The 24,446-nt window shown below is 51.9% G+C and overlaps 6 protein-coding genes and 1 long non-coding RNA gene across 11 annotated transcripts; 3 read left to right on the top strand and 4 right to left on the bottom strand.

The window, feature by feature from the left end:
* The first annotated feature begins 2,560 nt into the window (after positions 1–2,560).
* Positions 2,561–3,429, top strand: LOC133156551 (CD59 glycoprotein-like). The gene is made up of 3 exons (XM_061282363.1): positions 2,561–2,840; positions 2,954–3,055; positions 3,182–3,429. The coding sequence occupies exons 1-3, from the start codon at positions 2,561–2,563 to the stop codon at positions 3,382–3,384; spliced, it is 585 nt and encodes a 194-aa protein (XP_061138347.1). The 3' UTR covers positions 3,385–3,429.
* On the bottom strand, positions 3,360–7,100 carry LOC133156528 (ATP-sensitive inward rectifier potassium channel 11-like). The gene is made up of 6 exons (XM_061282328.1): positions 6,812–7,100; positions 5,316–5,493; positions 4,881–5,120; positions 4,316–4,585; positions 4,052–4,259; positions 3,360–3,960 (listed from the first exon to the last, which is right to left on the bottom strand). Exons 1-6 carry the CDS (start codon positions 6,928–6,930, stop codon positions 3,542–3,544), a joined length of 1,434 nt encoding a protein of 477 aa, XP_061138312.1. The 5' UTR covers positions 6,931–7,100; the 3' UTR covers positions 3,360–3,541.
* A 131-nt stretch (positions 7,101–7,231) lies between these two features.
* On the top strand, positions 7,232–7,737 carry LOC133156698 (M-phase phosphoprotein 6-like). The gene is made up of 3 exons (XM_061282614.1): positions 7,232–7,318; positions 7,386–7,489; positions 7,590–7,737. Exons 1-3 carry the CDS (start codon positions 7,232–7,234, stop codon positions 7,735–7,737), a joined length of 339 nt encoding a protein of 112 aa, XP_061138598.1.
* A 111-nt stretch (positions 7,738–7,848) lies between these two features.
* LOC133156523 (glucose-6-phosphate isomerase-like) lies at positions 7,849–12,513 on the bottom strand. The gene is made up of 18 exons (XM_061282322.1): positions 12,243–12,513; positions 11,534–11,624; positions 10,615–10,683; positions 10,428–10,547; positions 10,272–10,355; positions 9,996–10,142; positions 9,853–9,924; positions 9,739–9,783; positions 9,602–9,655; positions 9,473–9,533; positions 9,353–9,396; positions 9,131–9,283; positions 8,931–9,060; positions 8,777–8,853; positions 8,503–8,631; positions 8,368–8,443; positions 8,225–8,291; positions 7,849–8,141 (listed from the first exon to the last, which is right to left on the bottom strand). Exons 1-18 carry the CDS (start codon positions 12,362–12,364, stop codon positions 8,018–8,020), a joined length of 1,665 nt encoding a protein of 554 aa, XP_061138306.1. The 5' UTR covers positions 12,365–12,513; the 3' UTR covers positions 7,849–8,017.
* Positions 12,514–12,545: 32 nt separating this feature from the next.
* On the bottom strand, positions 12,546–13,328 carry LOC133156566 (uncharacterized). The gene is made up of 3 exons (XR_009714884.1): positions 13,230–13,328; positions 12,749–12,772; positions 12,546–12,666 (listed from the first exon to the last, which is right to left on the bottom strand). It is a non-coding gene; the product is annotated as an uncharacterized LOC133156566 (long non-coding RNA).
* Positions 13,329–15,001: 1,673 nt separating this feature from the next.
* LOC133156535 (protein LSM14 homolog A-B-like) lies at positions 15,002–19,392 on the bottom strand. 3 transcript variants are annotated; one of them, XM_061282344.1, is made up of 10 exons: positions 19,253–19,392; positions 18,400–18,529; positions 17,619–17,782; positions 17,306–17,462; positions 16,980–17,165; positions 16,734–16,907; positions 16,349–16,493; positions 16,227–16,265; positions 15,883–16,096; positions 15,002–15,686 (listed from the first exon to the last, which is right to left on the bottom strand). In XM_061282344.1, exons 2-10 carry the CDS (start codon positions 18,521–18,523, stop codon positions 15,663–15,665), a joined length of 1,227 nt encoding a protein of 408 aa, XP_061138328.1. In that variant the 5' UTR covers positions 18,524–18,529; positions 19,253–19,392; the 3' UTR covers positions 15,002–15,662. The 3 variants fall into 3 exon arrangements, with proteins under 3 accessions (XP_061138328.1, XP_061138330.1, XP_061138327.1); XM_061282346.1 differs by lacking the exon at positions 19,253–19,392 and having other exon boundaries at positions 15,002–15,683; positions 18,400–18,993; XM_061282343.1 differs by lacking the exon at positions 19,253–19,392 and having other exon boundaries at positions 18,400–18,991.
* On the top strand, positions 18,359–24,081 carry LOC133156502 (transcription initiation factor TFIID subunit 4-like). 3 transcript variants are annotated; one of them, XM_061282277.1, is made up of 17 exons: positions 18,359–18,499; positions 19,070–19,508; positions 19,581–20,120; positions 20,198–20,355; positions 20,435–20,530; positions 20,620–20,823; positions 20,900–21,022; positions 21,095–21,184; positions 21,258–21,416; positions 21,517–21,580; positions 21,658–21,763; positions 21,935–22,131; positions 22,240–22,370; positions 22,443–22,568; positions 22,644–22,700; positions 22,805–22,927; positions 23,090–24,081. In XM_061282277.1, the coding sequence occupies exons 2-17, from the start codon at positions 19,085–19,087 to the stop codon at positions 23,249–23,251; spliced, it is 2,760 nt and encodes a 919-aa protein (XP_061138261.1). In that variant the 5' UTR covers positions 18,359–18,499; positions 19,070–19,084; the 3' UTR covers positions 23,252–24,081. The 3 variants fall into 3 exon arrangements, with proteins under 3 accessions (XP_061138261.1, XP_061138260.1, XP_061138259.1); XM_061282276.1 differs by having other exon boundaries at positions 19,070–20,120; positions 21,962–22,131; XM_061282275.1 differs by having other exon boundaries at positions 19,070–20,120.
* The last annotated feature ends 365 nt before the right edge of the window (positions 24,082–24,446 follow it).

Raw genomic sequence — 24,446 nt, 5'->3', positions numbered from 1 at the left:
ATGGGACGAGCCTCTAAAGTTTGTCCACCAGCTTACTGAACAACGACACCAGTCTCCGCGTGCTCTCCAGCTGCTCAGGTCTGACTTCGATGGCCATCAAGTTCTGATAGAAACTAGTCGGCACCATCCCTTGCTTTCCAGACAACTCGTTGTCTTCCCTGGCCGCCCGCTCGCTCTCCAACATCCTCTTGCCATCCGTGAGCAGTGATCGGGCCCGGGCTGCCTCTTCCCGAACCCGCTCGGCTAGCGCCCGGTCCCGCTCCAGGAAAGCTCGGTCCCGGTCTAGTAAGGCCCGGTCTCGATCAAGACACACCCTGTCCCGCTCCAGCGCGGCTCGGTCCCTTTCCAGCGTGGCCCGGTCCCGCTCTAACGCGGCCCGGTCCCGGTCCAGCGCGACCCGGTCCCGCTCCAGCGCGGCCCGGTCCCAGTCCTGCCTGTCGCGTAGCAGCTCGTGGTCGGAGGGGCTGCCGCAGGACGGTACCTCCACCTCTGCTTCCACCTCGAGGCCGCCCCTGGCGAGGCCTTCGTGCAGCAGCGCGATGTCGTGGGGGCGAAGCTGCTGGCCGGCGGCCTGCTGCGTGTCCATCTTAGCGTCACCGTTCACCTCTGGGACGTCCACGCTCAACAGGTTCTGTACAGCTGAAGAGTGCGCAAACACTCGCTTTAAGGATGGACGGCAATCAAGGCGTTTTGCTATCAAGACTTGGGTTCCCCTTTAATTGCTGACATCATCAACTGCCTGAATAGCCCACTATACAAAAAAAACTCGTGCAGAGATTCCTAGCACAACCTTACGTGACAAAACGAGCCACCCGGCCGGGCGTCAATCTCACCCGTGTCGACGTCTTCGTCACATGCCTCCGCTTCTTCGTCCGAGCCAAGCGGAGCCGTGTGCTGGGCCAAGTCGTCAAAGGTGAAGCGAGGCACGTGATTGTCGTTGTCATCCAGCGCCAACGGCTCCAGCCGCTTGGCGCTGGTGGCCAGACGCCCGGTGGACGCCTGGTCCATCAGCTGGAACCAGCGCCACAAGGGTCGCCCGGATCGCTCCATCCCGGCCGGCGGGTTCTTCAGAATCTGCGCCACAGAAAACTCGTCCAGCGTCAGCGACACAAAGCAAAGGCTTGCGACTGACCAGTTGCGCTCCACCCACCCGGTATTTCTCCTTCAGGTTGTCCCACTTCTTCTTGAGCTGGCGCGCCGACACCATCCCCTCGAGGCCCAGCTCCTGTCGGATGGCCCTGATGCCGAGCGCCGCGTCAACATTAGCGTACGTGCGAGTAGAAAGACGGACAGATGGATGGACAAACTGACCTCCAGCCCCGCATGGCCGAGTGCCTCTGTCCCGTGAAGATGGCGCTGTTGGCGGCCCGGAGCTCGATCATCTTCCTGATGTCTCGTTCCGTCACTGGAATGGATATGCATGCGCGCACAGAGTGAACACATGAAGGCCTGCCTACCGCGAACCATTACTTCCATCATTCATTCATCGGACTGAAAATAAATCCCTTAAATGAAAACTAGGAGATTTTAAATTGCCATTGCAAAAACTTGGCGAACTGATGACAACTCAGTTACTGGTCTGGTCTACAACAGCCATTAGAAACTGTGATGCAATTATTAGTTTATCAAAATACACAGCCTAGCACAAACGTAAACACATGCATGAAAAACGCACACTGGGACGCACGACCAAACAATATAACGAATTGATGAGGGCACATAAAAACACATTTATAAACACACACAAAGCAAAACCCATTTATAAACACACACATGGCCTAATGAACACGTCTTCTCCATACATGTGCACACATCAAACACTTGAACACGTGAATTCGAAATAGAAGTTGCAGTCGCACACGAAATCTCAAAGTCGACTTTCTCGCGTGTCCTAACTTGTGTGTTATAAAATGTATGAATAATATCCATAAAAATATCGAAATCTTACTTCTGTAAGCGAACGACATGCTTAGGTTCGTTTGGTAGACGTTTTCAATACAGAAGCAGTGACGTAGCTGACGCATCTTCTTCGCCTGTTCGGCAACAGTGCGTTAAGCTGCGTCTCCATCTAGCGGCTGAGTGGGTGAACTGCACAGACGTGGACAGGCAGGAAAAAAAAACTTGCTTGCTCCTAAGTGGTCTCAAAGTGTGCTACAGGGTGCAGAGCGCTGAGCAGGGACAAAGCAGAGTCTCAGTAAGTCTGTTCTTGTGACGTCATCAGTGCGGGCCCAAGTCCAATTGAAAGTGCAAAATAAATGGTACTGCTATCACACAAACATGTCACAGGGAAGGGAGGGAAGGTAAAAAGTAGCTGTTCCAGTTTACAAAGAGGAGTGCTTTTGCGGGTTCTTAGGAAAACCGGGCTCGAAGTGACGCAAGCGCCATGACCTTCATAAGCATTCGAGCAGAGTGGAACAAAGCGCCCAAGTGAGCGGTCGAGGCAAACGCCAACCCAAGCAGCCCGGCCAATGAACCGTGCCATTCTTGACTAAATGTTTGTGTGCAAGTGTTTTGTGTGCTTTTCAGCGTGAATCGGTGAAAGGTCTCCAGTGTTGATTTTATGAGCGGCCAAAGCATTTTCCAGTCTCATCAATGGCGGACGCTTCTCAATCGCCCTTTGTGTGTCTTTGCACGTCCTGATGTGACTGTCTTTCTGTGTCCAGATGTGTGTGTGTGTGGGAAGATTAGGACAAAGGCACATTATGGACATGTGGTGTGTGTGTACGCCTCATCCTTATGTGGTTTGCGTGTCGAGTGGATTGTAGCAGAAGACGACGACATGTCGCCACGCGCAGATCCAGTCCTGGTCCTGATGATCTTAATGGCCTTGGTACACGCAAGTAAGTTAGTTTAGCGTAAAAAAAGCCGAGCGGCCACTTTTCCTTCGCGTAGCATCTCGTCTACTCGACAAGAACTTGACTAGTATCACGTCAAATGTTGTGGTGGGTCGCAGGTGGCGCTCTCCGCTGCTACAAGTGCTCCGACTACACCGGCCGCTGCGAGAACGTCCACGAATGCACGTACGAGGATGCCTGCCTCACGCTCAGCGTCCAAGGTCAGCCCACGCCGTGACCTCAACCCGCACTTACCGTGTGTGTGCATGTGTACATCATGTCGTGTTGTACATTCATTTGTTACTGACGTGTGTGGGCATGTTTTTATTGTGTGTGTGTGCGCGTAGGTGGCAAGACGTTGCGTCAGTGCATCCGCTACACGGATTGCGACAACTCGCGCCTGTCTCAGATGTTCCCAGCCATGTCGCCCTTTTCCTACCGCTGCTGCAACAACAACCTGTGCAACTCCAGCGGGGCGCCGGCCGCGACCCCGCTGGGCTCGCCGCTGCTGATCGGCTGGCTGCTGAGCGCGCTCGTCTTCTGGCTGTGAGGTCACGTGACCTCTGGCTGCTCAACAATAAAAACAAAAACAAAGGTTTGTCGTTTCAAGTTGTTTGGAGTCCAATCGCCTCTGCGCCGGTGTTATGCTGTCTGTGAATGTGTGTCTGTCGGCGCCCCGCCCCCAAAAGGATTCATTCGCACATCCCTCAGCCGATGACCTCAAGGGGCACGGCCTCCTGGCGGGCAGCGGGTTCCGCCTCCTCCCGGGCGGCGGGCTCCGCCTCCTCCCGGGCTGGGTCGTACCAGGGTTGGGATGCAGCGCCCTCGCAGGCCCGCCCCCCCCTCCGGATGGCCCGCCTCCCGGCCCGCACCAGTCCCCAACCCTGCAGTCGCACATCGGCGGCGTCGTCAGCGCCGGCCTCCCGGAGGCCGCGCGTCTGCTCCAGTTCTTTGGCGCTGAGCCCCGACATGCGCACGGGAAGCGTGTTGCCGAACTTGGAGTAGTCAACGCAGTAGCGGCCGTCCTCCTCGCTCACGATGGACACGAAGCGGCGGCCCCACATTATCTCGTCGGGCGTGTACGACGTTCTGGCTTGCATGCTCATGCCTGTCGTCTCCACCACGCCTGGACACAACGCAAATATCAAAACATTATTATTTCAATACAAGAATAACGGGACTCTTTAGGATCATTCCACCAGGGGGCGCTTGCGGACCTTCCAGGATGACGATGACCTCAAGGTCAGCGGTGGCCAGAGAGTGAGCAGACAGATCATAGAGTGGACTTCCTCTCTCTAGCGTGTGGCTGATGATGAGCGGAGATACCAGGAAGATGCCGTTGCTCCTCAGCGGGTTCTCCACTTGGATGTCCAGCTGGCTCACCGGGATCACTTCGCCCTCCGACGTCACCGTGCGACGGATCACCTGCCGCACAACAATGTGAAAAAATGGAATCCATCCATCAGTCCAAGCCTCCTTACCTGCAGCTGGATAGTAGCCGAGATGATCATGCTCTTGCGGAGGTCGCCCACCCTGAACATAAAGGTGGGCCGCCCGTTGCGGGGGGCCACCACGGCGTTGCGGGAGAAGATGAGGGTCTCGGCCCGCCGGTTGGCCTGCGCTGTCTTCATGAAAACGCAGCCCAGCATCACCGCGTTGATGATCAGGCCCAGGATGTTCTGAACGATCAGAACCACGATGGCCGCCGGGCACTCCTCCGTCACCATACGTCCACCGAAGCCGATGGTCACCTGGATGCACCACCCTCAGCGTTAACCAGGTAGTTCGCCATCACTGAGCTACTGGTTAGCATACGGCGTCCAGTGTCCGGGTTCAATAGATGGCCCAACGGTTGAACGTGAAGATACTCGTCCAAAAAGGAAGCTCACGGGTGGAAATGTGTTTTTAGTCACCACTTGCCATTAGCAATTGTTAGCTCTTGTTTTCAAAATGTTTGCGGAGCACCGATCTTGCGGATGTCATTGTGGATGCTAATGGTGAAGCATGCTAGATGAGCCGTCAAGAATACAAAGGCAAAGGTCCAACCTGGACTTCGATGGAGAAGAGAAATGCGGATGTGAAGGAGTTGATGGCGGTGACGCAGGGAACGATCTCCATCCCCACGCGATGGTGCAGAGGCTGGAGATCCCCGTGGGCGAAAGCCAGGAGCCACCAGATCATGGCGAACAGCATCCACGAGCACAGGAAGGCCGACGTGAAGATTAGGAGCAAGTGGTGCCACTTCAGGTCCACCATGGTGGTGAACACATCTTGCAGGAAGCGACCCTGCCAAGCAACCGCAACCACGTGATGCAACCTATCAACTCCAGGTGGCGCCACAACAACTCAACTTGATGACAGTCATTCCAATATGTGAAAGGTATTTTAATTTAAATTCATTCATTCAATCAATCAATAGTCTAAACCAAAAGGTGTTCAACAACAACTTCGAGAGCGTGCTCCATCTCGCCATCTACTAACCTGCTCCCTGATGTTCTTGTGGGCCACGTTACACGAGCCCGTCTTGGTGATGAAGCGCGCCCGCTGGCTCCTGGAGCGCTTCCGGTTCGGATGCTCGCGCTCCTCTGCTAGCCGGGTCAGTAAGAAGCCGTCCGGCACCAAACCTTTCCTGGCCAGCATGCTGACACACGGCCGCCCGCTTGTGAGGCACACACACACACGCGGGCGCGCACACGCACACAACGCTGTATTGACCATGGTTCAGTCACAGTAACTGTATGTATATGTGTGTGTGTGCATATATATATGTCATAAATAAATAAATATATTACTAATTATTACTAATTGTCATCGGGTCCCTTGAAAGGTATTATTATTGTTGTTGTCATTAACATTATTATCGTGCAATGAATTTATCCTGTGATTAAAAAAGCGCAATGAAAGTAAAACCCACAAATTCGTGGATGGCCTTGGCTGTCTTTTTGTTTTTTATCAATGAGATGTGAGCGATAGGATGAGTGCAATGAGCTGATCACGTCCAAATTTCGCCTTTCAAATTAATTTGATTACAGGTAAACATGGAAAAGATGAACGTCACGGCTCATTCATTACCTGACAATCGGCGATGGTATTGTTCAAAGTGACGTATTTGTGCTCTCCATCGTTTTGCTGTTCTGATGTGTGAAGGACAACTAATGATTGGTCGAAACTGGTTAAATTTTACTACAACAACACTTCCCGGATCTCTTTCAAAGTAAAATGATAGGCACCACCTGTCCTGTGGTTTCTGTCTCATCAGTACAGAATAACAACAGCCAGATAATGAATGTAAACTTTTACAAACACAAATCAAATATTTGTTTAGCGTTTTTACGACAAGTGTCGTTCATTTGCTTTCTATTGACTTATTTTGAAAGGTGAGGCTGATTTGTTCTGGTGTGATTTAAAGCAACATGATAACGCCAGCTTCTCTTCCCCCACGAAAAATCCAACGGAACCTGAATGCACCGTAAAATGGCTCCTCTCCCAAGACGGACTCGTATATGGGTCGGAGGATGAATAAATAAATAGCCTTTTCAAAGAAATTTTGTGTATGAGTATGTGCGCACAAATAAAGTAGAAGGGTTTAAATATCCATGTATGTATGTTTCATTAATATTGTGTCTTTTGACTAGTTCCATAATTATCTGGCCCGTGTGCCATTGCAGTAACGACGGGAAACCACTTAGTGGCGGTAATGGGCCGGGAGTGTTAGTAGAGTGCAGTCGTACACGGCACGAAAAGGAAGAAGAAGAAAAGCCGTTCCGCTTTCTTCCGGTCTAGACTTTCTTTCGCTTTTCATTTGGTGATTCTTGTTTTTCTTCGACGTTCAGTGGCCGCGTCGAGCAACCTTGAAAATGTCAGCAGACTCGACGAGACTCTCCAAAAACGTTCTGCGCATGAAGGTACGTCACGCCGGCTCATCGTTAAATCATGACCCGATCGATGCAGCACGTCAACGCACATGCAAACCTTACAATGTGTATCGCGTATGTAATCCTCGCGCGGTTCTTGGCAGTTCATGCAGAGAGGTTTGGATGCCGAGACGAAGAAACAGCTGCAAGAAGACGAGAAAAGGATTATAAGTGACGAGCATTGGTACCTGGACCTGCCCGAACAACGCACGCAAGAGTAATAAACACTTAAACACACACGTGCTTGATCGGCGTCATAATTAGCGACAGTAGAAAGGCATCATGGGATAAAAATGATGTTTACGTCTGAAAACCGCGACCAATCCTCATCCAAATTCATTTGCACGTCCGCTTCAAAAATGGGAAAATGATTAAAGTGATTTCCTAATGCTTAACAAAATATCAGTCTTACAACCAACAGTGGATTCATTGTGATTCGTCGTGTTACTGGATGAGCAACTTGATGCTTTGCCCTCAAGGAACATGATCGTGGAGGAGAAAAGTTTTGTCCCGTTCGAGGGTCTTCTGTACGGCCGAATGTCTTTCCACGGTTTCAACCCCGAAGTGGAGGTTTGTGCTTTGGCGGTCGTGTTGGATATGGCACGGTGACGCAGAGTCTGACGTTGCGCTTTTGCAGAAACTTATGGCGCTGATGAATCCTACCACGGGGCAACGGCAACTCGACCCCGCTGACGTTGGTCGCATGCAGACGGACGTGACGGATGAAGAGATGGCGCTCAGGTGTGTTGCCGGGCAGCCATTTTTGACGCAGCGGACCAATCTTGAGCGCTCGTCCACTAGGCCTCTTGGGGTTGTTTATTAGCGTTGTGTTGTGTTGTAGGTACGAGAGTTTAGTGGGAAGCCTGAAGAAGAAGTTTGCTCGCAAGAGAGACCGAAACGACATCCCAGACGCAGACGACAACCTTGACGTCAACCAAAACGCGCTGGAGAACAAAAACAAGAAAAGGTTCCTTAAGCCTTCCGATTGACGCACACGGATGTTTTTTTTTTTTCCCAAAAGACTTTTTTTCCTTTTAAAAAAAAAAACTTTGCAGGAGCTTGAACTTGGTCTTGTCAAGTTAACACGCTTTAGCAGAAAATATTTGGACATTTTTATTGTTTGCTGACAAAGATTTTCACCACTGCTGGCTGCACTAAGGGCCTATTAAACCGCAGGAAGCGTTTGCGTGGTCTTTTTTTTTTCTGACAAGACGTGAGACACTACACGGGGATGAGACAAAGTAGGTGCGGCAATGTGATGTGACAAAGTCAAGCAAAGTTCTTCTTGAGGAAGTTGATGAGTCCGTTGGTGGAGGTGTCGTGAGACGAAACCTGGGTGGCGTCACGTAGCTCCGGTTCGATCTTTTTGGCCAGCTGTTTGCCCAGCTCCACGCTGTGGGGGTGCGGGGGACAAAAAGGCAAACTTAGCACCAATTTGGCTGACTTGACATAACGCAGTCCTAGCGGCAAACTCACCCCCACTGGTCGTAGCTGTTGATGCCCCAGATGACGCCTTGGACAAAGATCTTGTGCTCGTACATGGCTGAACACACAAAAATATCACAATCGTCATCGGTGGTCGCTTCACATGGCAGCCGTCATCGTGTGTGGCGACTGACCGATGAGCGCTCCCAGCATGAAGGGCGTCAGTTTCTTGAAGACAATTGAATTGCTGGGCTTGTTGCCCTCGAAGACCTTCAAAAGAAAAGCGCTCACAAACCACTCTGAGAGCCTGCGTGCGTGCGCTTTGTTACTTTGTGAGGAAGAAGTTTGTCCAGGGCTTGTCCCGACAAGCCGGAAGCCTTCAGCTCCTGGCGAGCCTCCGCCTCCGTTTTGCCTTTCATCAGGGCCTCCGTCTGAGCCAGGAAGTTGGCACACAGGATCTGAAAAGACGAGCATTTTAAATTCAAGCTCATGTTTTGGAAGGAAAACTACAATTGCCAGATTAGGTGAGCTCTCAAATTGGCTTGTGTTGCGCAACACCGAGCCCAATCTTGCTGGCCCAAAATGTTGCGCTTGTTATCTGACCTTGTGGTGCAGGTTGTCTCTGATGGGATTTTGCGACTGCGCCGGAATGAGGAAGTCAGCAGGAATCATGCGGGTGCCTGCCAACAAAAAGCACAGCCAGTTGGAAACTCTGAGTGGCTGACAAGCCGCCATGTTGTGCGTGTGTGTGTGACACCTTGGTGTATGAGCTGGTAGAAGGCGTGCTGGCCGTTTGTTCCTGGCTCACCCCACACAATGGGCCCGGTGTGATAGTTGACCCGACTTCCATCTTTGGTGATATACTTGCCGTTGGACTCCATGTCGCCCTGCAAACGTCACACCGGCCGGCTCTTGGTCTCTCTCTTTCTCTCACACACACGCACACGCTGGGCGTACCTGCTGGAAGTAGGCGGCAAAGCGGTGCATGTACTGGTCGTAGGGCAGCATGGCATGCGTCTCTGCCTGGAAGAAGTTGCCGTACCAAACACCCAAAAGCGCCAGCAGGACCGGGATGTTCTCGTCCAGACCGGTGTTCACAAAGTGATTGTCCTGCAACACGTCGATCGTCAATATCGCCGTAAGTATTTGCACCAACGCTACTATCATCATCATCATCACCATCCAGTGCGCGCCGCTCAGAAGCCGCTCGAAGCCGTCGAAACCTGAAAAAGAGCCGAGCGGCGAGTTGAGAAGGCGTAGGGGTCAAAAGCAGGACAGACGATGCGGCGACAGGTGTACCGATGTGCAGCGCGATGGAAAGGCCAATGGCGGACCACAGCGAGTAACGACCTCCGACCCACTGCGGACGACACGGACACATGGGTCAAGCGTCAGCACACGCGCACACAGAGACAAACGCATACTTACATCCCAGAACTCAAACATGTTTGCCGTGTCGATTCCAAATTCCTGCACTTTGACCTGTATCCCGAAAAAAAAGTTGACAGATTGCTTGCGTGCCATTCGACCGGTCGTCAGAAACGTGATGACGGAGGTTGACTTACCGCGTTGGTGGAGAGAGCCACAAAGTGTTTGGCAACAGCACTTTTCTGGAAAACAGCAGCATTGAGAACAGCACGACATCAACACCCCGCCCCCAAAAACAGAAAAATGCTTACGTTGTTGGCGGCGCGAAGGAACCAGTCCCTGGCGGACTCAGCATTGGTGATGGTCTCCTGCGTGGTGAACGTCTGCATGCAAAAATAAATAAAAATAATCGTCATTCTCACCCTCATCAAAGCGAGCCAAAAGCCGGCATGACCTTGGAGGCAATGACGAAGAGGGTCGTCTCCGGGTCAAGCTGAGCCAGCGTTTTGGCCAGATGAGTGCCGTCAATGTTGGAAACAAACCAGACGCTGGGGCCGCCCGCCGAGTAGCTCTTCAACGCCTCCGTTACCATCAACGGACCCTGAAAATCACAAAGCCAAACATGTGGATCAGGCGAGCGTCAAGATCAGACAAACGACAGTTGCTGGAGAACCCCCGAGAAGCATCGGCATGACCTTTTCCCTTCGGGCCGAACACGAGGTCAACTCACCAGGTCGGAGCCCCCAATGCCAATGTTGACCACGTCCGTGATGCTTTTGCCCGTGAAACCTTTCCACTCGCCGCTGCGCACTTTCTGTCCACGACACAAGACACCAAAGTCAACACCTTCCGTTACATATGTACATACGCACACACACTCGCACACCTGCGAGAAGACTTTCATCTTGTCCAGCACGCGGTTGACCTCGGGCATGACATCTTTTCCATCCACCAGGATGGGAACGTTGGAGCGATTGCGCAGGGCCACATGCAGCACAGCGCGACCCTAAAGGCGCACGCACACGCTGGATGAGCACCAACTGGAGGAGGGGGCCAGCGAGCGGTGCACACACCTCGGTGAAGTTGATCTTGTCCCCTTTGAACATGCTTTCCCGGGCCTGCTTCACCCCTCGGGACTCGGCCTGTCACGGGTCACATGATCGGGCACAGATATGAACACAGACGTTTTCAAGAGCGTGCCTCCAGCAGCGCTAAGCGAGGAGGGGCAAAGGCACGTTGCATGAGCTTGCGCACAATAAGGTTTCACAGGTCAAACAAAAACTTTTGTCCTCCTGTATTGATAGCACACGCTTTGACCCAAAAAAATGTTGCAACTTTATTTCAAAACTTTGATAGGAAGATGGCCCCTGCCAACACTGTCGCCGCGTAATTACGGGGAGTATTCCACTTCCACTTGATCACCGATGGCAAAGCAAACATTTGTGGAGTCCTCCAACATGTTGCGTGCCTCCACCATAGATGGATGACTCAGATGTCCAACCCTTCCGCACTTCTTCGTTTTTTGCCATCCCCATCAACTAGTATTGCCATATTTGAACTATTTCGGAACACGAGAGGTCAAGATTGCGCAAACGTTTCATCATTTTGGTCGAACAATGCGGTCGCTCAGCCGGTACATTACCCCATTGAGCAGGAAGTTGGACCATCGCCAGCTTTCACCTGCTGGCTTGCGACATTCCCACGCAGCCCTGACACAAGAGTCAACTTCCTGCTTTTGGACTGGTTACAAACCAGTTCCAAAAGATACATATCACATATAGAATGATACGGAGGCCATCTTGATTTAGAATATGGGTTCTGGTTATTATGGTGGAGCCCATTTTAGCTGACAGGCGAGAGGCCAATCGCAGGGCACATGGAGGTACAATCCATCCTTTCTTGCTCTTGGACAAAGCAAACGTTGCAAGGGAAAAAGCCCTGCAGACTCAATGAAGCGAACCTCGGAGCTGATTAGAGAAGAGAAGCGGTTACCATGGCGATGAGCATGGACATGACTTCCGGGGTGATGAGATTCTTGGAGTAGTCCAGCAGGAGGTCGCCTTCAGGCGTCTCCACCTGCACACTGACTCGCAAGCACAAACACACAATAACATCGATTACGTTCAGAATTTTTATAAGTTCTTTTGGACCAACTGGTTAAGTGGACCGGCACGTGCATCAAAGATGTCACGCTGACTGACATTTGAACTATTACGTAAACAATCAGGATGGAGGGCAGGGTGCAAGGTGAACGTGCGGCGGGGCACGTCTCACCATTCGTGACGTCATGGCCGCTAACGGCTTGACGCTCAGTGTAGAATGTTGACGTAGAAAAACGGTTGAGTCAGCATAATGAAGAAGATGATTGTCATTTTGGATGTGTGGCACACAAGCGCCGCTGTCCGACAATTGTGGCCTTGCCTTTTGCCCTGCAGCTTGCATTTGCGCTTAGCCTGCTTTAAGCCGCCAAAAGGTTTAAAAGCTGAAGAATCCGCGCCACATTTACAATGTGACAATACATCAGCAGCAGAGGAATTTACATTTAAAACAAAAATACAAATTAATGTTGATCTAACGACGACAGGCGGCGATGACCTTGTGGCGCACGACGAGACATAACGTGACGAAGCCAGCAAGCTTGCGTCCTTCGAGCGAGGGTGCAGCTTCGGACAAGTTTGCTATTCGGCTCGGTTTCGCCCACCTGAAGCGACTGAAGCGGTCGGGCTCGGCGGCGAACATGTCCCTCATCTTCATACTTCCGCCATTGCCCCGGTGCCATTTCTCCAGCCGCTGGTAGTTGGGATCGTCGCTCAGGAGGGACATGATGAAGGGGGCGACCGCGACAATGAAAAAGACAAGAAGTGGAAGAAGATGAACGCCCAGGTGACTCGCTCCGACTTGCTGCAGACGCAGGAAGACGACAAACGTGAGCAGTGAGGACTCAGTCGACTTGCACCCGCCCCCCACGCCAATAAGGAATAGAGAGCCCCTCCCCTCCCCCAGTTGTACTGACCAATGAGCGGCAGAGAATCCGCCCTCCGCTCGCGTCCTGCCCAATCAATGGTGGAGAAGATGGGCGTCCGTAAAGACTTGCCAAATCACTTCGTCTGTACATCTACAGGTGGCTGCCAAAAATGACAACATCGAAGGTGAAGTCCATTATTTGAATTGTTTTATTCATTCATCCTGAGAACCGCGTATCCTCACAAGGTTTGCGGGCATGCAGGCAGTCTTTGGGGCGGTAGGCAGGGGACACCCCGAATTGGTCGTCAGCCAATCGCGGAGCACATGTAGACAAATTATTGACGATCACAAGCGCATGTAGACAACTTGTATATCAGTCCACTACACACAAACTGAAATATTTCAAGCCTGTTTCAATTTTGATTATGATGGCATTAAGACACAAAAGTACACTAATCCAGTATTTTAAGAAATCCCAATATGTTGTGTAGTGAACTACTGTAAGCAGGGCTGTGGACTCGGACTCGGTCATTTTTGCCGGACTCGGTGCTGATTTTGACTGAGTCCGACAATAAAAAAAATACGTTCAATTTTATTTTCATCATGCTGCTGAGAATGCGCGTAGGAATTAGGGATGGGCGGATCGATACCAAAATATCGACATATCGATCCAGGCTACTCATTTTTTAGTATCGATCTCCCTAGCTAAAATATCGATACTTACAATTCTTTAATTATATTTTTCCTCATTTTTTTCTGCTCCGATTTGACGACTTGCACTCATGCTAGCACTACTTTTCCTTCCGCCTGCTGCACCGGCGTGTCCTGCTCTGCTCTGCTCCCGCCCCCTCTTCTCACAAGCCAAGCCCTCCTCCTCCGCCTCCCGTTCCAATCCAAACACTAACAAGCATGGCCACAACGGCGGCCCAGTCCGAACGTAAGAGAAGTCTGGTTTGGAGGTATTATATTTTAGTTAATAACAACGAGGCAAGATGTGAAATATGTCACAAAATGATTAAATATTGTGGCAACACCACAAACTTAACAAAACATTTAAGTAAAATTCACCCCACGGTTCATGAAGAGCTGCAGTTGAAACGTGCCGCAGACACTAAGGCAGCGACGGAAAACCCTACAGCCACACCGAGGCTAAGGTACCAAAGTACCTTAGAAGCAGCGTTTCAGAAAGGCAAGACATATCCAGGTATCAAGTGCTAACCAAAAATCGTAAGCATTTGTGGTTGATGTGCTATTTGAAGCAATAATTACTGCGCTTTAGTCAGTCATTTATAAATAAAGTTTTTCCCCTTTTCAATTTGTGGTCGAACGCCATACGTTTTATTTGTAACTCCACTTCCTATAAACAACACTAAAGTATTACAATATTAAATGTAAGTATCCAGTGGCTTTACAAATTGATAGTTTTGCTGCTCATGACGATCAAGCCCCGCATCTCTGTTGGTACCATGTCTCTTTTTACAATATACTAAAAGACAAAACTTTTTCCCAACAGAGAGAGAGAGAAAAAAGTAAAGAATAGCTCCTTTTAATTAAAGTTATACTATTAATATGCATCTTCCATCAATGTTTTTCTAAAAAGGTTAATAATTCATGTACATGACGTAATACTTTTTTCTACAAAATTCAATAGATGACTCTCCAAGAGCAAGAATGCCACTGCATTTAAATTGGGGTTTTTGGCGGGAAGTTACACTTCCGGTATTGAATATTTTGGGCAGGAAATACTTGGTATCGGATCGAATCCAAAATCATTGGTATCGCCCATACCTAGTAGGAATACTGTCCACAGCCCTGCTTGCTTGTTATGAAGACAAATTTAGTTGCGTGCGCGCCCGCGCCTACCTGCCTGCGTGCACGTACAAGACCCACAATGCCCCGCGCGCAGCCAAGATGGAAGAACCCGGGAGCAGCGAGAGAACAATGTTTTGCCTCTAGATTTGTGGGGGGACGTAGCGTAAATTACGATCAATGCGGCCACGTTGAGTTGCATTTAGGCTAATGTTTACATTATGTACTAATGTCAAGGACGATTATGTCACCCAGCTTATATCATTGATGTGTTTCGATAGCTGTGGGGTCGTCACTAATTATTTGTGTTTAGATAAATGGCTGAACTATAATGGTGTAATTAATGATTAAAACATGAAAGTATCTGTTTATTGTATTCGTTTATATGTTTAATAAAGACAAAGCCATCACAAAACTGTTGTAATTATTTAGATTTTGATCTAAATTAGCCTTGAATAAAGACTAAGCAGTCACATGAATTAACAGAAAAAATGGACAGCCGGACTCGGACTCGTGGTCAAGAGGCCGGACTCTGACTCGGTGCAAAACTCCGACCGAGTCCACAGCCCTCACTGTAAGATATTTGAAACAATTTCTTTTTCAATTTTGCACTACCCACCTGTAGACAATTTGGAGATCAGAAACCATTCAGGAACACCGACTTTGCCGGCAGAAAACAGGACAGACTCATGAATGCTCTTTATTTGAATCGGTTACTGATAACGACCAGACATTGTGTCATATGATTTAATGATTGGTTGATATGCGTTGGCGTTTTGTTTGTGAAGAGAAAGTTGTGAATAATAATGGCATACATTTAATAGTTGGAGATTCAAAAGTTGGCAACGTAATAGTTTAAGTGCATTGTAGGGTTAGGGTTGAAGTTTAAATACAAATTTCCCAAGTTGGTAACGTTGCCAATCCAAACCGTCAAGTTTGTTGTCTTAACTTGCACACTCATCAAAAAGCAACAAAGCCATAAAGTCATCATACACACCCGCCAGCTCACCCTGATCATTTATTTTGTGTGCGGCGGTGGTAGTGGGGGTACTTTGGCTGACTCTTGTTTCAGACAGTTGGAAGTGCAAATTGTATTGGTTCTGAGGTAAATCCTTTGCCGCACATTTGAGCGCAAAGTCATGAGGATTGAGATGAGGCTGGGGAAGAGTGAGTGAGTGAGTGAGTGAGTGAGTGAGTGAGTGAGTGAGTGAGTGAGTAGGGGGTCTAGTAGAAAAGAGAGCTGCACCATACCTCCCAAACACAACTTACAAAATGTGAAGCACCCCCCCCCCGCAAACTGCAGCAAGCAGTGCTGGTGACAAAAGCATTTTCAGGTTGGTGGTCAACGCTACGCAGGTATCTTCTTGTCCTTCTGAAAGCAGCAAAACAAGCGTCAGTCGACAAGATGTAAAGATTGGGGGCAAACAGAAAGGTGGTGCCTGGAGATGGGATGCGAGCGGCTTACGAGGAATCTCCTTTTTTTGGTTTGTATTCGAGTCTCTCGATGCCCGAGCCTCATCTCAAGGCACCACAATGCTCTCCATATATGCAAAAAAAGGTTGCGTCACCCTGTAGGCGGCCCCGGCGTCTCCAAACTCCCGGCCAGCCTGGTTCCCCCTGTATCCTCCCCTGAAAGCGCCCCCTTGAGGCGGGCCCGAGGACCCCCGGCCGGCGGGCCGCCCTCTTCCCCGACTCCCCCGGTAACCGCGGTTGTGACGTGGTGGGAGGCCGAACGTCTCGGCGTTCATGCGTCGCTCCTCCGCCCACGTCTGCCGGCGCTCCCTGTGGGCGGGGCAGAGAATTGCATTTTGACGTCAATGCTGTTTTTCCACTGAGTGGCCTGGGGGAGTGTCTGGTGCTTGGGAAGCGTGGTCACGCTAGTGTTGGGATGTCATGTGAGTCACATGACTACCTGGGGAAGCCACTGCCGCCGCACCTGTCGTGAGCGTTCCTGTTGGAAGTAGAGCACACGTTAGGAAAGGGGCGGGGCAAAGTGGAGACTGCATGCTGACATATCTGACGTAATGTACTCACCTGTTGTCGTCACAGGAGATGTTGTCAAAGAAGGACTTGGTCTTGTCGTAGTAGCACTTTGGTCTCAGCGCATCTTCTCCCTGTGGGTGCGCGTCGTCAGCGCCGTCTTTTTCTTCGCCGTTGAGTGCCTGCTCACTTTTCTCATCTGCACGCAACGCCACCAGCACACGCTTCCATCATTTGGGACGACATGATTAGCAAATTGAGATTTCAGTCTTTTCATGTCTTCAATCAAGTTTCAATGAGCAACAGGAGGATTGTGCTCTGCCAGTGCTATTCCCCTTCTTGAGTCGGCCCCTTGTGGTGGCAGAGGGGATTGCGTGCACCCCAGCCCCCACCCCCTGACAAAGCGTGACAATGCCTGCAGTAGCGTGTAAGCGTGCACCTTTCAGCTTCAACTTGCTCTGAAACTCGCGTTCGATGTCGTCTTTGTTGAATTGTGCGTTGGCGCTCTCAAAGTCAAAGTCCTTGTCGAACTTGACGCTGGCTCCGTCTCGCCGCACGCCAAAGTGTCCCCTGCCGCGGTGGCTGCCCCCTCGGCCTCGCCGGCTGTTAGGTGCTGGGGAATGAGAGCAAAATGGTCAGCGATGCACTTTTGAGGGCTGGAGCGCACACGCACAAGCGTTCTCACCCCTCCTAGCATCTGCGGCGTCCGGGCGGTGTCGAGTCGAAGTGGGAGGGGCCGCACGAGGCTGGCCGGGACGGCCCGGGATGGCGCCGGGATTGGCTGCGGTGGCGCTCGGAACCGATGCAACCGACCGTGCGGCTGCCAGCTCGGCGCTCTTCTGCGGCACGCCGGCGGACGACCCGCTGCTCCCTGCAGGACAGCCGCAGACTCAAGAGCTTGGAGAACACTCGCTCGCCCTTCTACTGTCACCTACACAGGTAGACGAGCTCTTTCCCTGCCATTGACAAGTATCGGACATGATGCCGTGAGGGAAGCACGGAAGCGCTTACCACCGGCAGCAGGTCCTGAGTGTGGTGAGAGCTGAGGTGTGCCGGCAAACTGGCCATAGGAGGCGGCGGTGGCCCGGTTGAACAGCCCGTAGGAAGATGCCGACTGGAAAGAGTTGGGTAGCGAGGCCGCGGCCGACGAAGTGGAGCTCATGGACGACTGAGGAGGAAAAAAAACCCTTCAGATTTCATTCCAGTGAGAGACTCACGTCTTGCTTAAGACTCAAATAACCTCAAGTTGTCTCGAGCTCATCAGCTATTTGTCCTTCTACGTTATGTTGTCGTTGCTCAAAATAGATGCTAATTAACGACGCACCTGCACGATGGCGGGGTCCTGGGGCAGAGAGCCGGTGGGCCGGGGGGGCTCGCACACCGTCAGGTCTTTGATGTCGCTGCCGCGGAAAATTATGTACTCAAAGGTGTCATCTCGAGGGGGAATGGGTCGCTCGGTGGGCCGGTCCTCGGTTCCGAACGAACGCACTGGAGACACACGGTCGGATGAGGGCTTGAGTGTGCCACTACGGGAGTGTCACGAACTGTTGCACGATTCAACACGTTAATCACAGGAGCATATGAATTGATCCATCTGTGGAGATTTGCCTTGGCGTTTTCTGCCAGAGATCGTCCATGTAACCTTAGACAACCAAGTGTGGAGTACAATTGTCAACAACAGTGTTCTTCAACTGCAAGGTCACTTCCTTCGATTTAGTTGTATACTGCAGAAATTGTTTCAAAAGATAGGAGACAAGAGTTCAGCTTTTCTTACATTTAAAACTAGACGTAATGTTTAATGTTGAAGAAGTCAATACCTGAGCAACCAACAACATTGCCGGGTGGCTTCAAGCAAAAGGCGCTCAACCATCTCAATGTAACAGGCATGAAATAAAAGATGCATTTTTATTTTGTCATACTCATCTTTTGATCGAAATGTCTGAGCATATGACAAAAACAAGGGAAGTGAACTTGCCCCTCCCCCCTTGGGAAGGAGAGTAGGGAACTGAAGGACCCTGGCATGACTAGTTTCAGCGTTAGCTGCGACCGGTTCCAGATTTTGCCGCCTCGCGTGCTGAGTAGCGTGCTAATGCTAAAGGGGTTACCTTTGGCTAAAGCCACGGTGGAGTTCTCAGTGTCGATGGTGTACAGAACACCCTCATAGCGGATCTCGGCCTTGGAGATGAGGCTGATTTTGCTGCCGAGGTAGGGCGTCCCGCCGGCGCTCATGTTGTCCTGTATATGTGACCAGGGCCAAAACACTGAGTAACGGCGAGCGAGCTGTCCGAACTGGGCACTCAAGCGCGCGGTAGTCCCTCGTCGTCAGTTCAGTTGCTCGGCGCTACGCGCTAATATGCTACAAACATGGCTTCAACATCATCCGTCCTCCTCAGCCGCCATTGAGAGCCCGCGACAGCGAAGGCTGATGGGACATAGACCGAGCACGAGCGGGCACCTAGATCTACATGTTCAGAAATGTCCGCAGCGGCGCCATTTGCTCGCGTCCAAAAAATCAAACAAATGTTGCTAGTTTTGTCACGACGCTGCCACAAATCCAGCGATTTTCAAGTTTATAATATAATAGGCGAATTAGAGAAAATGCAAAAACATTTTCCGTGGATCATAAAACAGCAACAAGTTGTGGAAGGGCCTTTCGGTTTTTTAGGCGCAAAGTGTTCGGCGTTTTCGGGTTGGATCTAGTTGCTATGTTTCTATGCTCGAGAGCAACGCGGGTGCTCAGCGCATGCGCAAATTCTAAAATACGATTTGCACAAGGGTCCAATATCAAAGATGGCGGGAGCCACCGACCCGCTGGAGGACATGCTCTTCAATGAAGTGGACGAAAAGGCGGTCAGCGACTTAGTTGGCTCGCTCGAATCGCAACTGGGAGAGTCCGAGCCCCATCCCGCGTCCTATGCTACCGACCGACACGACGGAGCTCCGGCTGCAGCCACTCACATCTCAGGGAAAGTGCCCGAGCAAGAGCCGCAACAAGGACACCCGGGGGCGGCTTTAAAGCTCCAGCCCGCCGCCGCTCATCTTCTCTCCTCTTCCTCTTCTACCTCCGTCGAAGGGAGCGCCGGCCCGGCGGTCGGCGGGGCCGGCCCGCACTCGTTCGGGCCGGTTGCTTCTAGCTCGCCCGCCCCCGTGACGGCAGTCCAAACTTTGAGCGCCCAGCCCGCCGCTAGCTTCCAGTGGGCACCCGAAGGAAGTGGTAGGACGGCGTCGCCCAGCACGATGAGTTTGAACGGTACTGCCGGAGTCGTCAAGTTGCTCAACTCTGCAGCGGCGACGGCGGCGTCGCCCACGACGGTGACGACGACCAGCCCCCTTGCGGTCATGGCCTCCCCGGCCAACTTCCTCCCCGGAACTCAGTCCGCGAGTCCCGCGGCTCCCACGGCTCCCTCTGCCGCCCAGCATAGACTCCCGAGCGCCGCTCAGAACGGCCTGGAGTCCAAAGGTGGGCCTGTGGGACCTTCTGGGGCCCCCTCACCATCTCAGCTGGTAAACCACAGTAAGATGCTGGTGCCAGGTCAGCCAGCTTCCGGTAACATCCTTGCTGGCACCCCACCACCCCCTGCGGCAGCCCGCTCACCTGTCACTCAGCCCCTCGGCCCCCCCGCTGTCAAGCCGGTTGTCAACGGGCTGGGCCAGCCTGCGGTGAGAGCGGCTGGCGCTGTCCAGCTTCAGAGACCTGGGCTGGTGACCGGGACTGTCGGGCCGGCGAGCGGGACCATCCGGCCGGCCGCCGCTCATCCCCCATTGGCCGTCCGGCCTCAGCAGCAAGCCACCATCCAGCTTCCCCCCGGGTTCACCATGCCCGCAGGTGAGCCGTTCGACACATTGCGAGAGTCCAGATGTTCTGACTCAATGCTTCACCTGTCTGTGTTGATCTTGTGTCAGGTATGGTTCTGGTCCGCATCGAGACGGGTCAGCTGGTGATGGTGCCGCAGCAGGTCCTGGCCCAAGCGCAAGCCAAAACGCAGCAGAGTCCCAGCGTGACCGCCGTCCCTCAGAGACCCGCCGCGCCCGCCACCATGCGAGTCAGCAGTACCGCTCCAGTGAGTTGTGACGCCACTGACGCAAGAGTCACTACACATACGAGCAAGTGGTGACGATTTTGTGTGCGCGTGTACACAGGCTCCCACTGCGCCTCAGAATATCCGTCTGGCAACACCCCCCCAAACGAGACTTCTTCAGTCTCCTTCCTCTTCTTCCTCGTCCTCTTCAGTACAGGTGAAGCGCTTTCTCCTCTTCCAGTCAAACCTGACACTGCTAAGTTTGTTGATTGCCGTTGCCTTGGTGCTGTTGTTTTGTGACCAAAGGCTGTCACGGTGACGTCTGTCGCCCCCGGTGTCTCTGTGAAGATGGCCCCGCCTCTGAAGGCACAGACGCCGATGGCAACGGCGACAGAGGCCACGACCGTCGCTCCCGCCGCAACAGGCGCCGCAGTCAAGTCCGCCGCTGCGGCGCCCGTGAGCGGCGCGGCCGTGCCCGGCAGCTGCAACAGAGTGACGGTGGTGTCGCAGGTGCGTCCGTTGTGGGGGAAGGGGGGTTGGCGTAGACTCCGCTCGACCAAAGTGTGTCGTGTTTTCACGTCCTCAGGAAATGCAGGAAAACGTGAAGAAGTGTAAAAATTTCCTGGCCACACTCATCAAGCTGGCATCCAACAACTCACCCTCACCCGACACCTCCAAGAACGTCAAAGCGCTTGTTCAGGACCTCCTCGTACGTCAGCGTGCATGCGCCTGCGTGCCCGCCCGCCTGCTTGCGTGTAACACTGGGGTAATGTGTGTGCAGGATGCAAAGATCGAGCCCGAGGAGTTCACCAGTCGTCTGCAGGCGGAGCTCAAGTCCTCCCCACAGCCCTACCTCATCCCCTTCCTCAAGGTCATCATCACAAATAACCAATGAATAACATTTGCTGCTCGTCTCCATTGACTCAAACATTTTAAATTTTCAGAAAAGTCTTCCTGCCTTGCGTCAGTCGCTTCTCAGCAGCCAGCAGTCGCTGAGCTCACACCCCGCCTCCGCTTACGCCCCGTCCCCGAACGCCGCCATCCGACCCCGCTTGCCCATATCGACGCCCGGAGTCCGGATGAATGCGCCACTTGCCACCGTGGTACGGAAACATTTGCGCTCGCTTGTTCCTTTGTCTTTCTCGGCTTGTCACTTGAAGTTGAAAAGAACATTAATTTGATGTCTTTTGTTTGGTTTTTCAGGCGCCGTGTCGTGGTGGCATGCAGACTGTTCGTGCTCCCCTGGTGGTGGGTGTGAGAACTCCTAGTGAGTGTTGACGAGATTTCCTTCGAGCAGTCGCCACCAATGGAACACCGTACTGAGCTTTTGCGCATGTTGTGCAGGCACGCTGACACGAGCACCCACCGCCATGGTTGCTAAAAGCGTGGTCACATTGGCGGCGCCAGCCAATCAGAAGAAGCTGGGAGACCCGGGGGGCGGGACTTTCAGGTGAGTCATGTGACATTTTTCCGTCCTCAAGTCGGTGTTTTTGAGAAGGGAAGAAAGATAAATTTACAATACATTACATTTTGTTTATGCGGGTTTACAAAAACATCAATCGTAAATGTGGATGCTGAAGAACTGTGGCCAAAAACAGACAGCACCAACCTTTGGCTCCAGTGGTTGTATTTCTTGGTACTTCTGCAGAGACGACGACGACATCAACGACGTGGCCTCCATGGCCGGTGTCAACCTGAGCGAGGAGAACGCTCGCATCCTGGCCACCAGCTCCGAGCTGGTCGGCACCAAGATCCGCTCGTGCAAGGACGAGGCCTTCCTGCCCGCCGGCCTGTTACACCGACGCATTTCGGATACGGGTGAGCGACAGGGGGGTGGAGCGGGGAAAGTGCGCGACTCGCTGGAAGGTAACTGGCCGTCAACTCCAAAAGCTTGCCGAATGACAAGTTGTGTCGATTTGCTGTCAGCTCGCAGGCTGGGCGTGAGCGAGGTTCCTCTGGAGGTGGTCAACTTGGTGTCGCACGCCACGCAGTCGCGACTGCGCTCGCTGCTGGAGAAAGTTTCCGCGCTGGCTCAACACCGATCGGACGTTGTCAAGGTGACGCAACTTCCTGCGAACGCCGGAAAAGCGCTTGCAAGAAGGATGTTAATGCCGTGACATTACGCTCAGGACGAAGAGCATCACGAGCAGACCGGCGACGTTCGCGCCCAGCTTCGCTTCTTCGAGCAACTGGAGCGTCTGGAGAAGCAAAGGAAGGACGAGCAAGAGAGGGAGATCCTGCTCAAGGCCGCCAAGGTCCCGACCAGGAAAACGCCACCGAGGCTGGGTCTGACCATTTGACTCTCATTTGTCTGTGCATTTGTGTGGCAGAGTCGAGCCAGGCAGGAGGATCCCGAGCAGGCCCGTCTCAAGCAGAAGGCCAAAGAGGTTGGTTCGGGCTCACCACTTCTGCTAAACAAAAAATTCCCATCAGAAATGACCAAAGTCAAAAGGTCTCAATCTTTGAACATGTTTGATGTTTGCGTTGCCAGATGCAGCAGCAGGAGTTGGCTCAGATGCGCCAACGCGATGCCAACCTGACTGCGCTTGCCGCTATCGGGCCACGAAAGAAACGCAAGTTGGACTCCCCGGGCGCCACCGCCTCCTCTGCTGAGGTAACGCTCGTCCGTCCCCTGCCAGAGGTGCCTTCCTCTTTCTGCTCTCTTGACTTTCTTCATTTTAGATTGCAGAGTGGACACAGGATTGAATAGACACACTGACTACAGAAAAGGAAAATGCGCCTGTGGCATAAATGTGACGCGTTCTTCTGTCCACAGGTGGCGTCAGGCGCGTCCTCGGCCTCCACGGCCTTGTCGTCGCCGCGGCAGCCTTGGCGTCAGCGTATCACCAGAGTCAACCTCAGGGACTTGATTGTGTGTCTGGAGCAGGACGGCAGCACCGCGCGCTCGCTAATGCTCTACAAGGCGCTGCTGAAGTGAGCACCGCCCCCATTGCCCCGGCCGCCCCGAATACCCCCCCCCCCCCCCCCCCAACAGCACCGACCTGTGTCTTCCCCATCGCCGCGGCAACACTTTCCATACCATCGCAGGACGACATGTGGGGACGCCTCAGCCGATGGCTGTTAGCGTTCAGATTAGCCTCGGAGCTAATGAGCAACACCTCGGATTTTGTGGCAGCCCATCTGGAAAAGGAAGTTTCAGAAAACTAAAACATTGTGACTCCGCCCACACACGTATATATCAGTCGCGCTGGCCAATGATTATCATAACTTGACCATTAAAGATATTCTGGCAGTGAACCCCTCCGCCCCCCCCCCTCCCATACCACTCAAGCTTGATGAGCGCCATGCTAAAGTATGGTAAACACATTGTTGCATTTGTGGTTCAGCTGAAAAGCAGAAAGATAAGGCACCCTGATTCCGATCTCCTCTACAGCAGCACACTCCCCACTTGGAGCTCGTCGTGCCAATTGGAGGTTTTCTTCACTTTTTAAGACTTTTTGCAGGTTTTTAAATGCTTTAAGTGTATTCTTTTGGTTCTTGTGACGAGCACACCGGTCTGCCGGTCGTGCCAACTTTTGCGATTATTTATATTTCCTACATTCTCTACTCAATCATGAACTTTTACACCTGTTTGTACCTTTACTCAAATGAAATAAAGACCTTTGGAAAGTGCGCACAAGTCGCATGAGCGGGCAGTGATGTCAAATTGTTGTTACTACACATGCGGGTAACCAAGGCAATGACAGGGCCTAGCAAACTTTGTAGCTCAACTGAAGCCAGAAATAAAAATAAAGTTGAAATAAAATATGCTTTCTCTTTTTGAAATTGTGCTTCGTAAAAGGGGAACTTTGCAGTTTGAAAAGCATAGCCAAAATAGGAGTGTAATTTGAGGAGTTTTTACATTTACCAAAATTGGATGTAATGATTATTTGGCTTGTGAGAAAAGGGGGCGGGAGCAGAGCAGAGCAGGACACGCCGGTGCAGCAGGCGGAAGGAAAAGTAGTGCTAGCATGAGTGCAAGTCGTCAAATTGGAGCAGAAAAAAAATGAGGAAAAATATTATTAAATAATTGTAAGTATTGGTATTTTACATATACCAGCTAGGAAGATCGATACTCAAAAATGAGCAGCCTGGATCGATATATCGATATTTTGGTATCGATCCGCCCATCC

Source organism: Syngnathus typhle, linkage group LG7 (genome assembly GCF_033458585.1).
Source record: "Syngnathus typhle isolate RoL2023-S1 ecotype Sweden linkage group LG7, RoL_Styp_1.0, whole genome shotgun sequence".
Taxonomy (NCBI): domain Eukaryota; kingdom Metazoa; phylum Chordata; class Actinopteri; order Syngnathiformes; family Syngnathidae; genus Syngnathus; species Syngnathus typhle.
The sequence above is the reverse complement of the archived record's forward strand: the minus strand, read 5'-3'. Positions and strand labels throughout refer to the sequence as shown.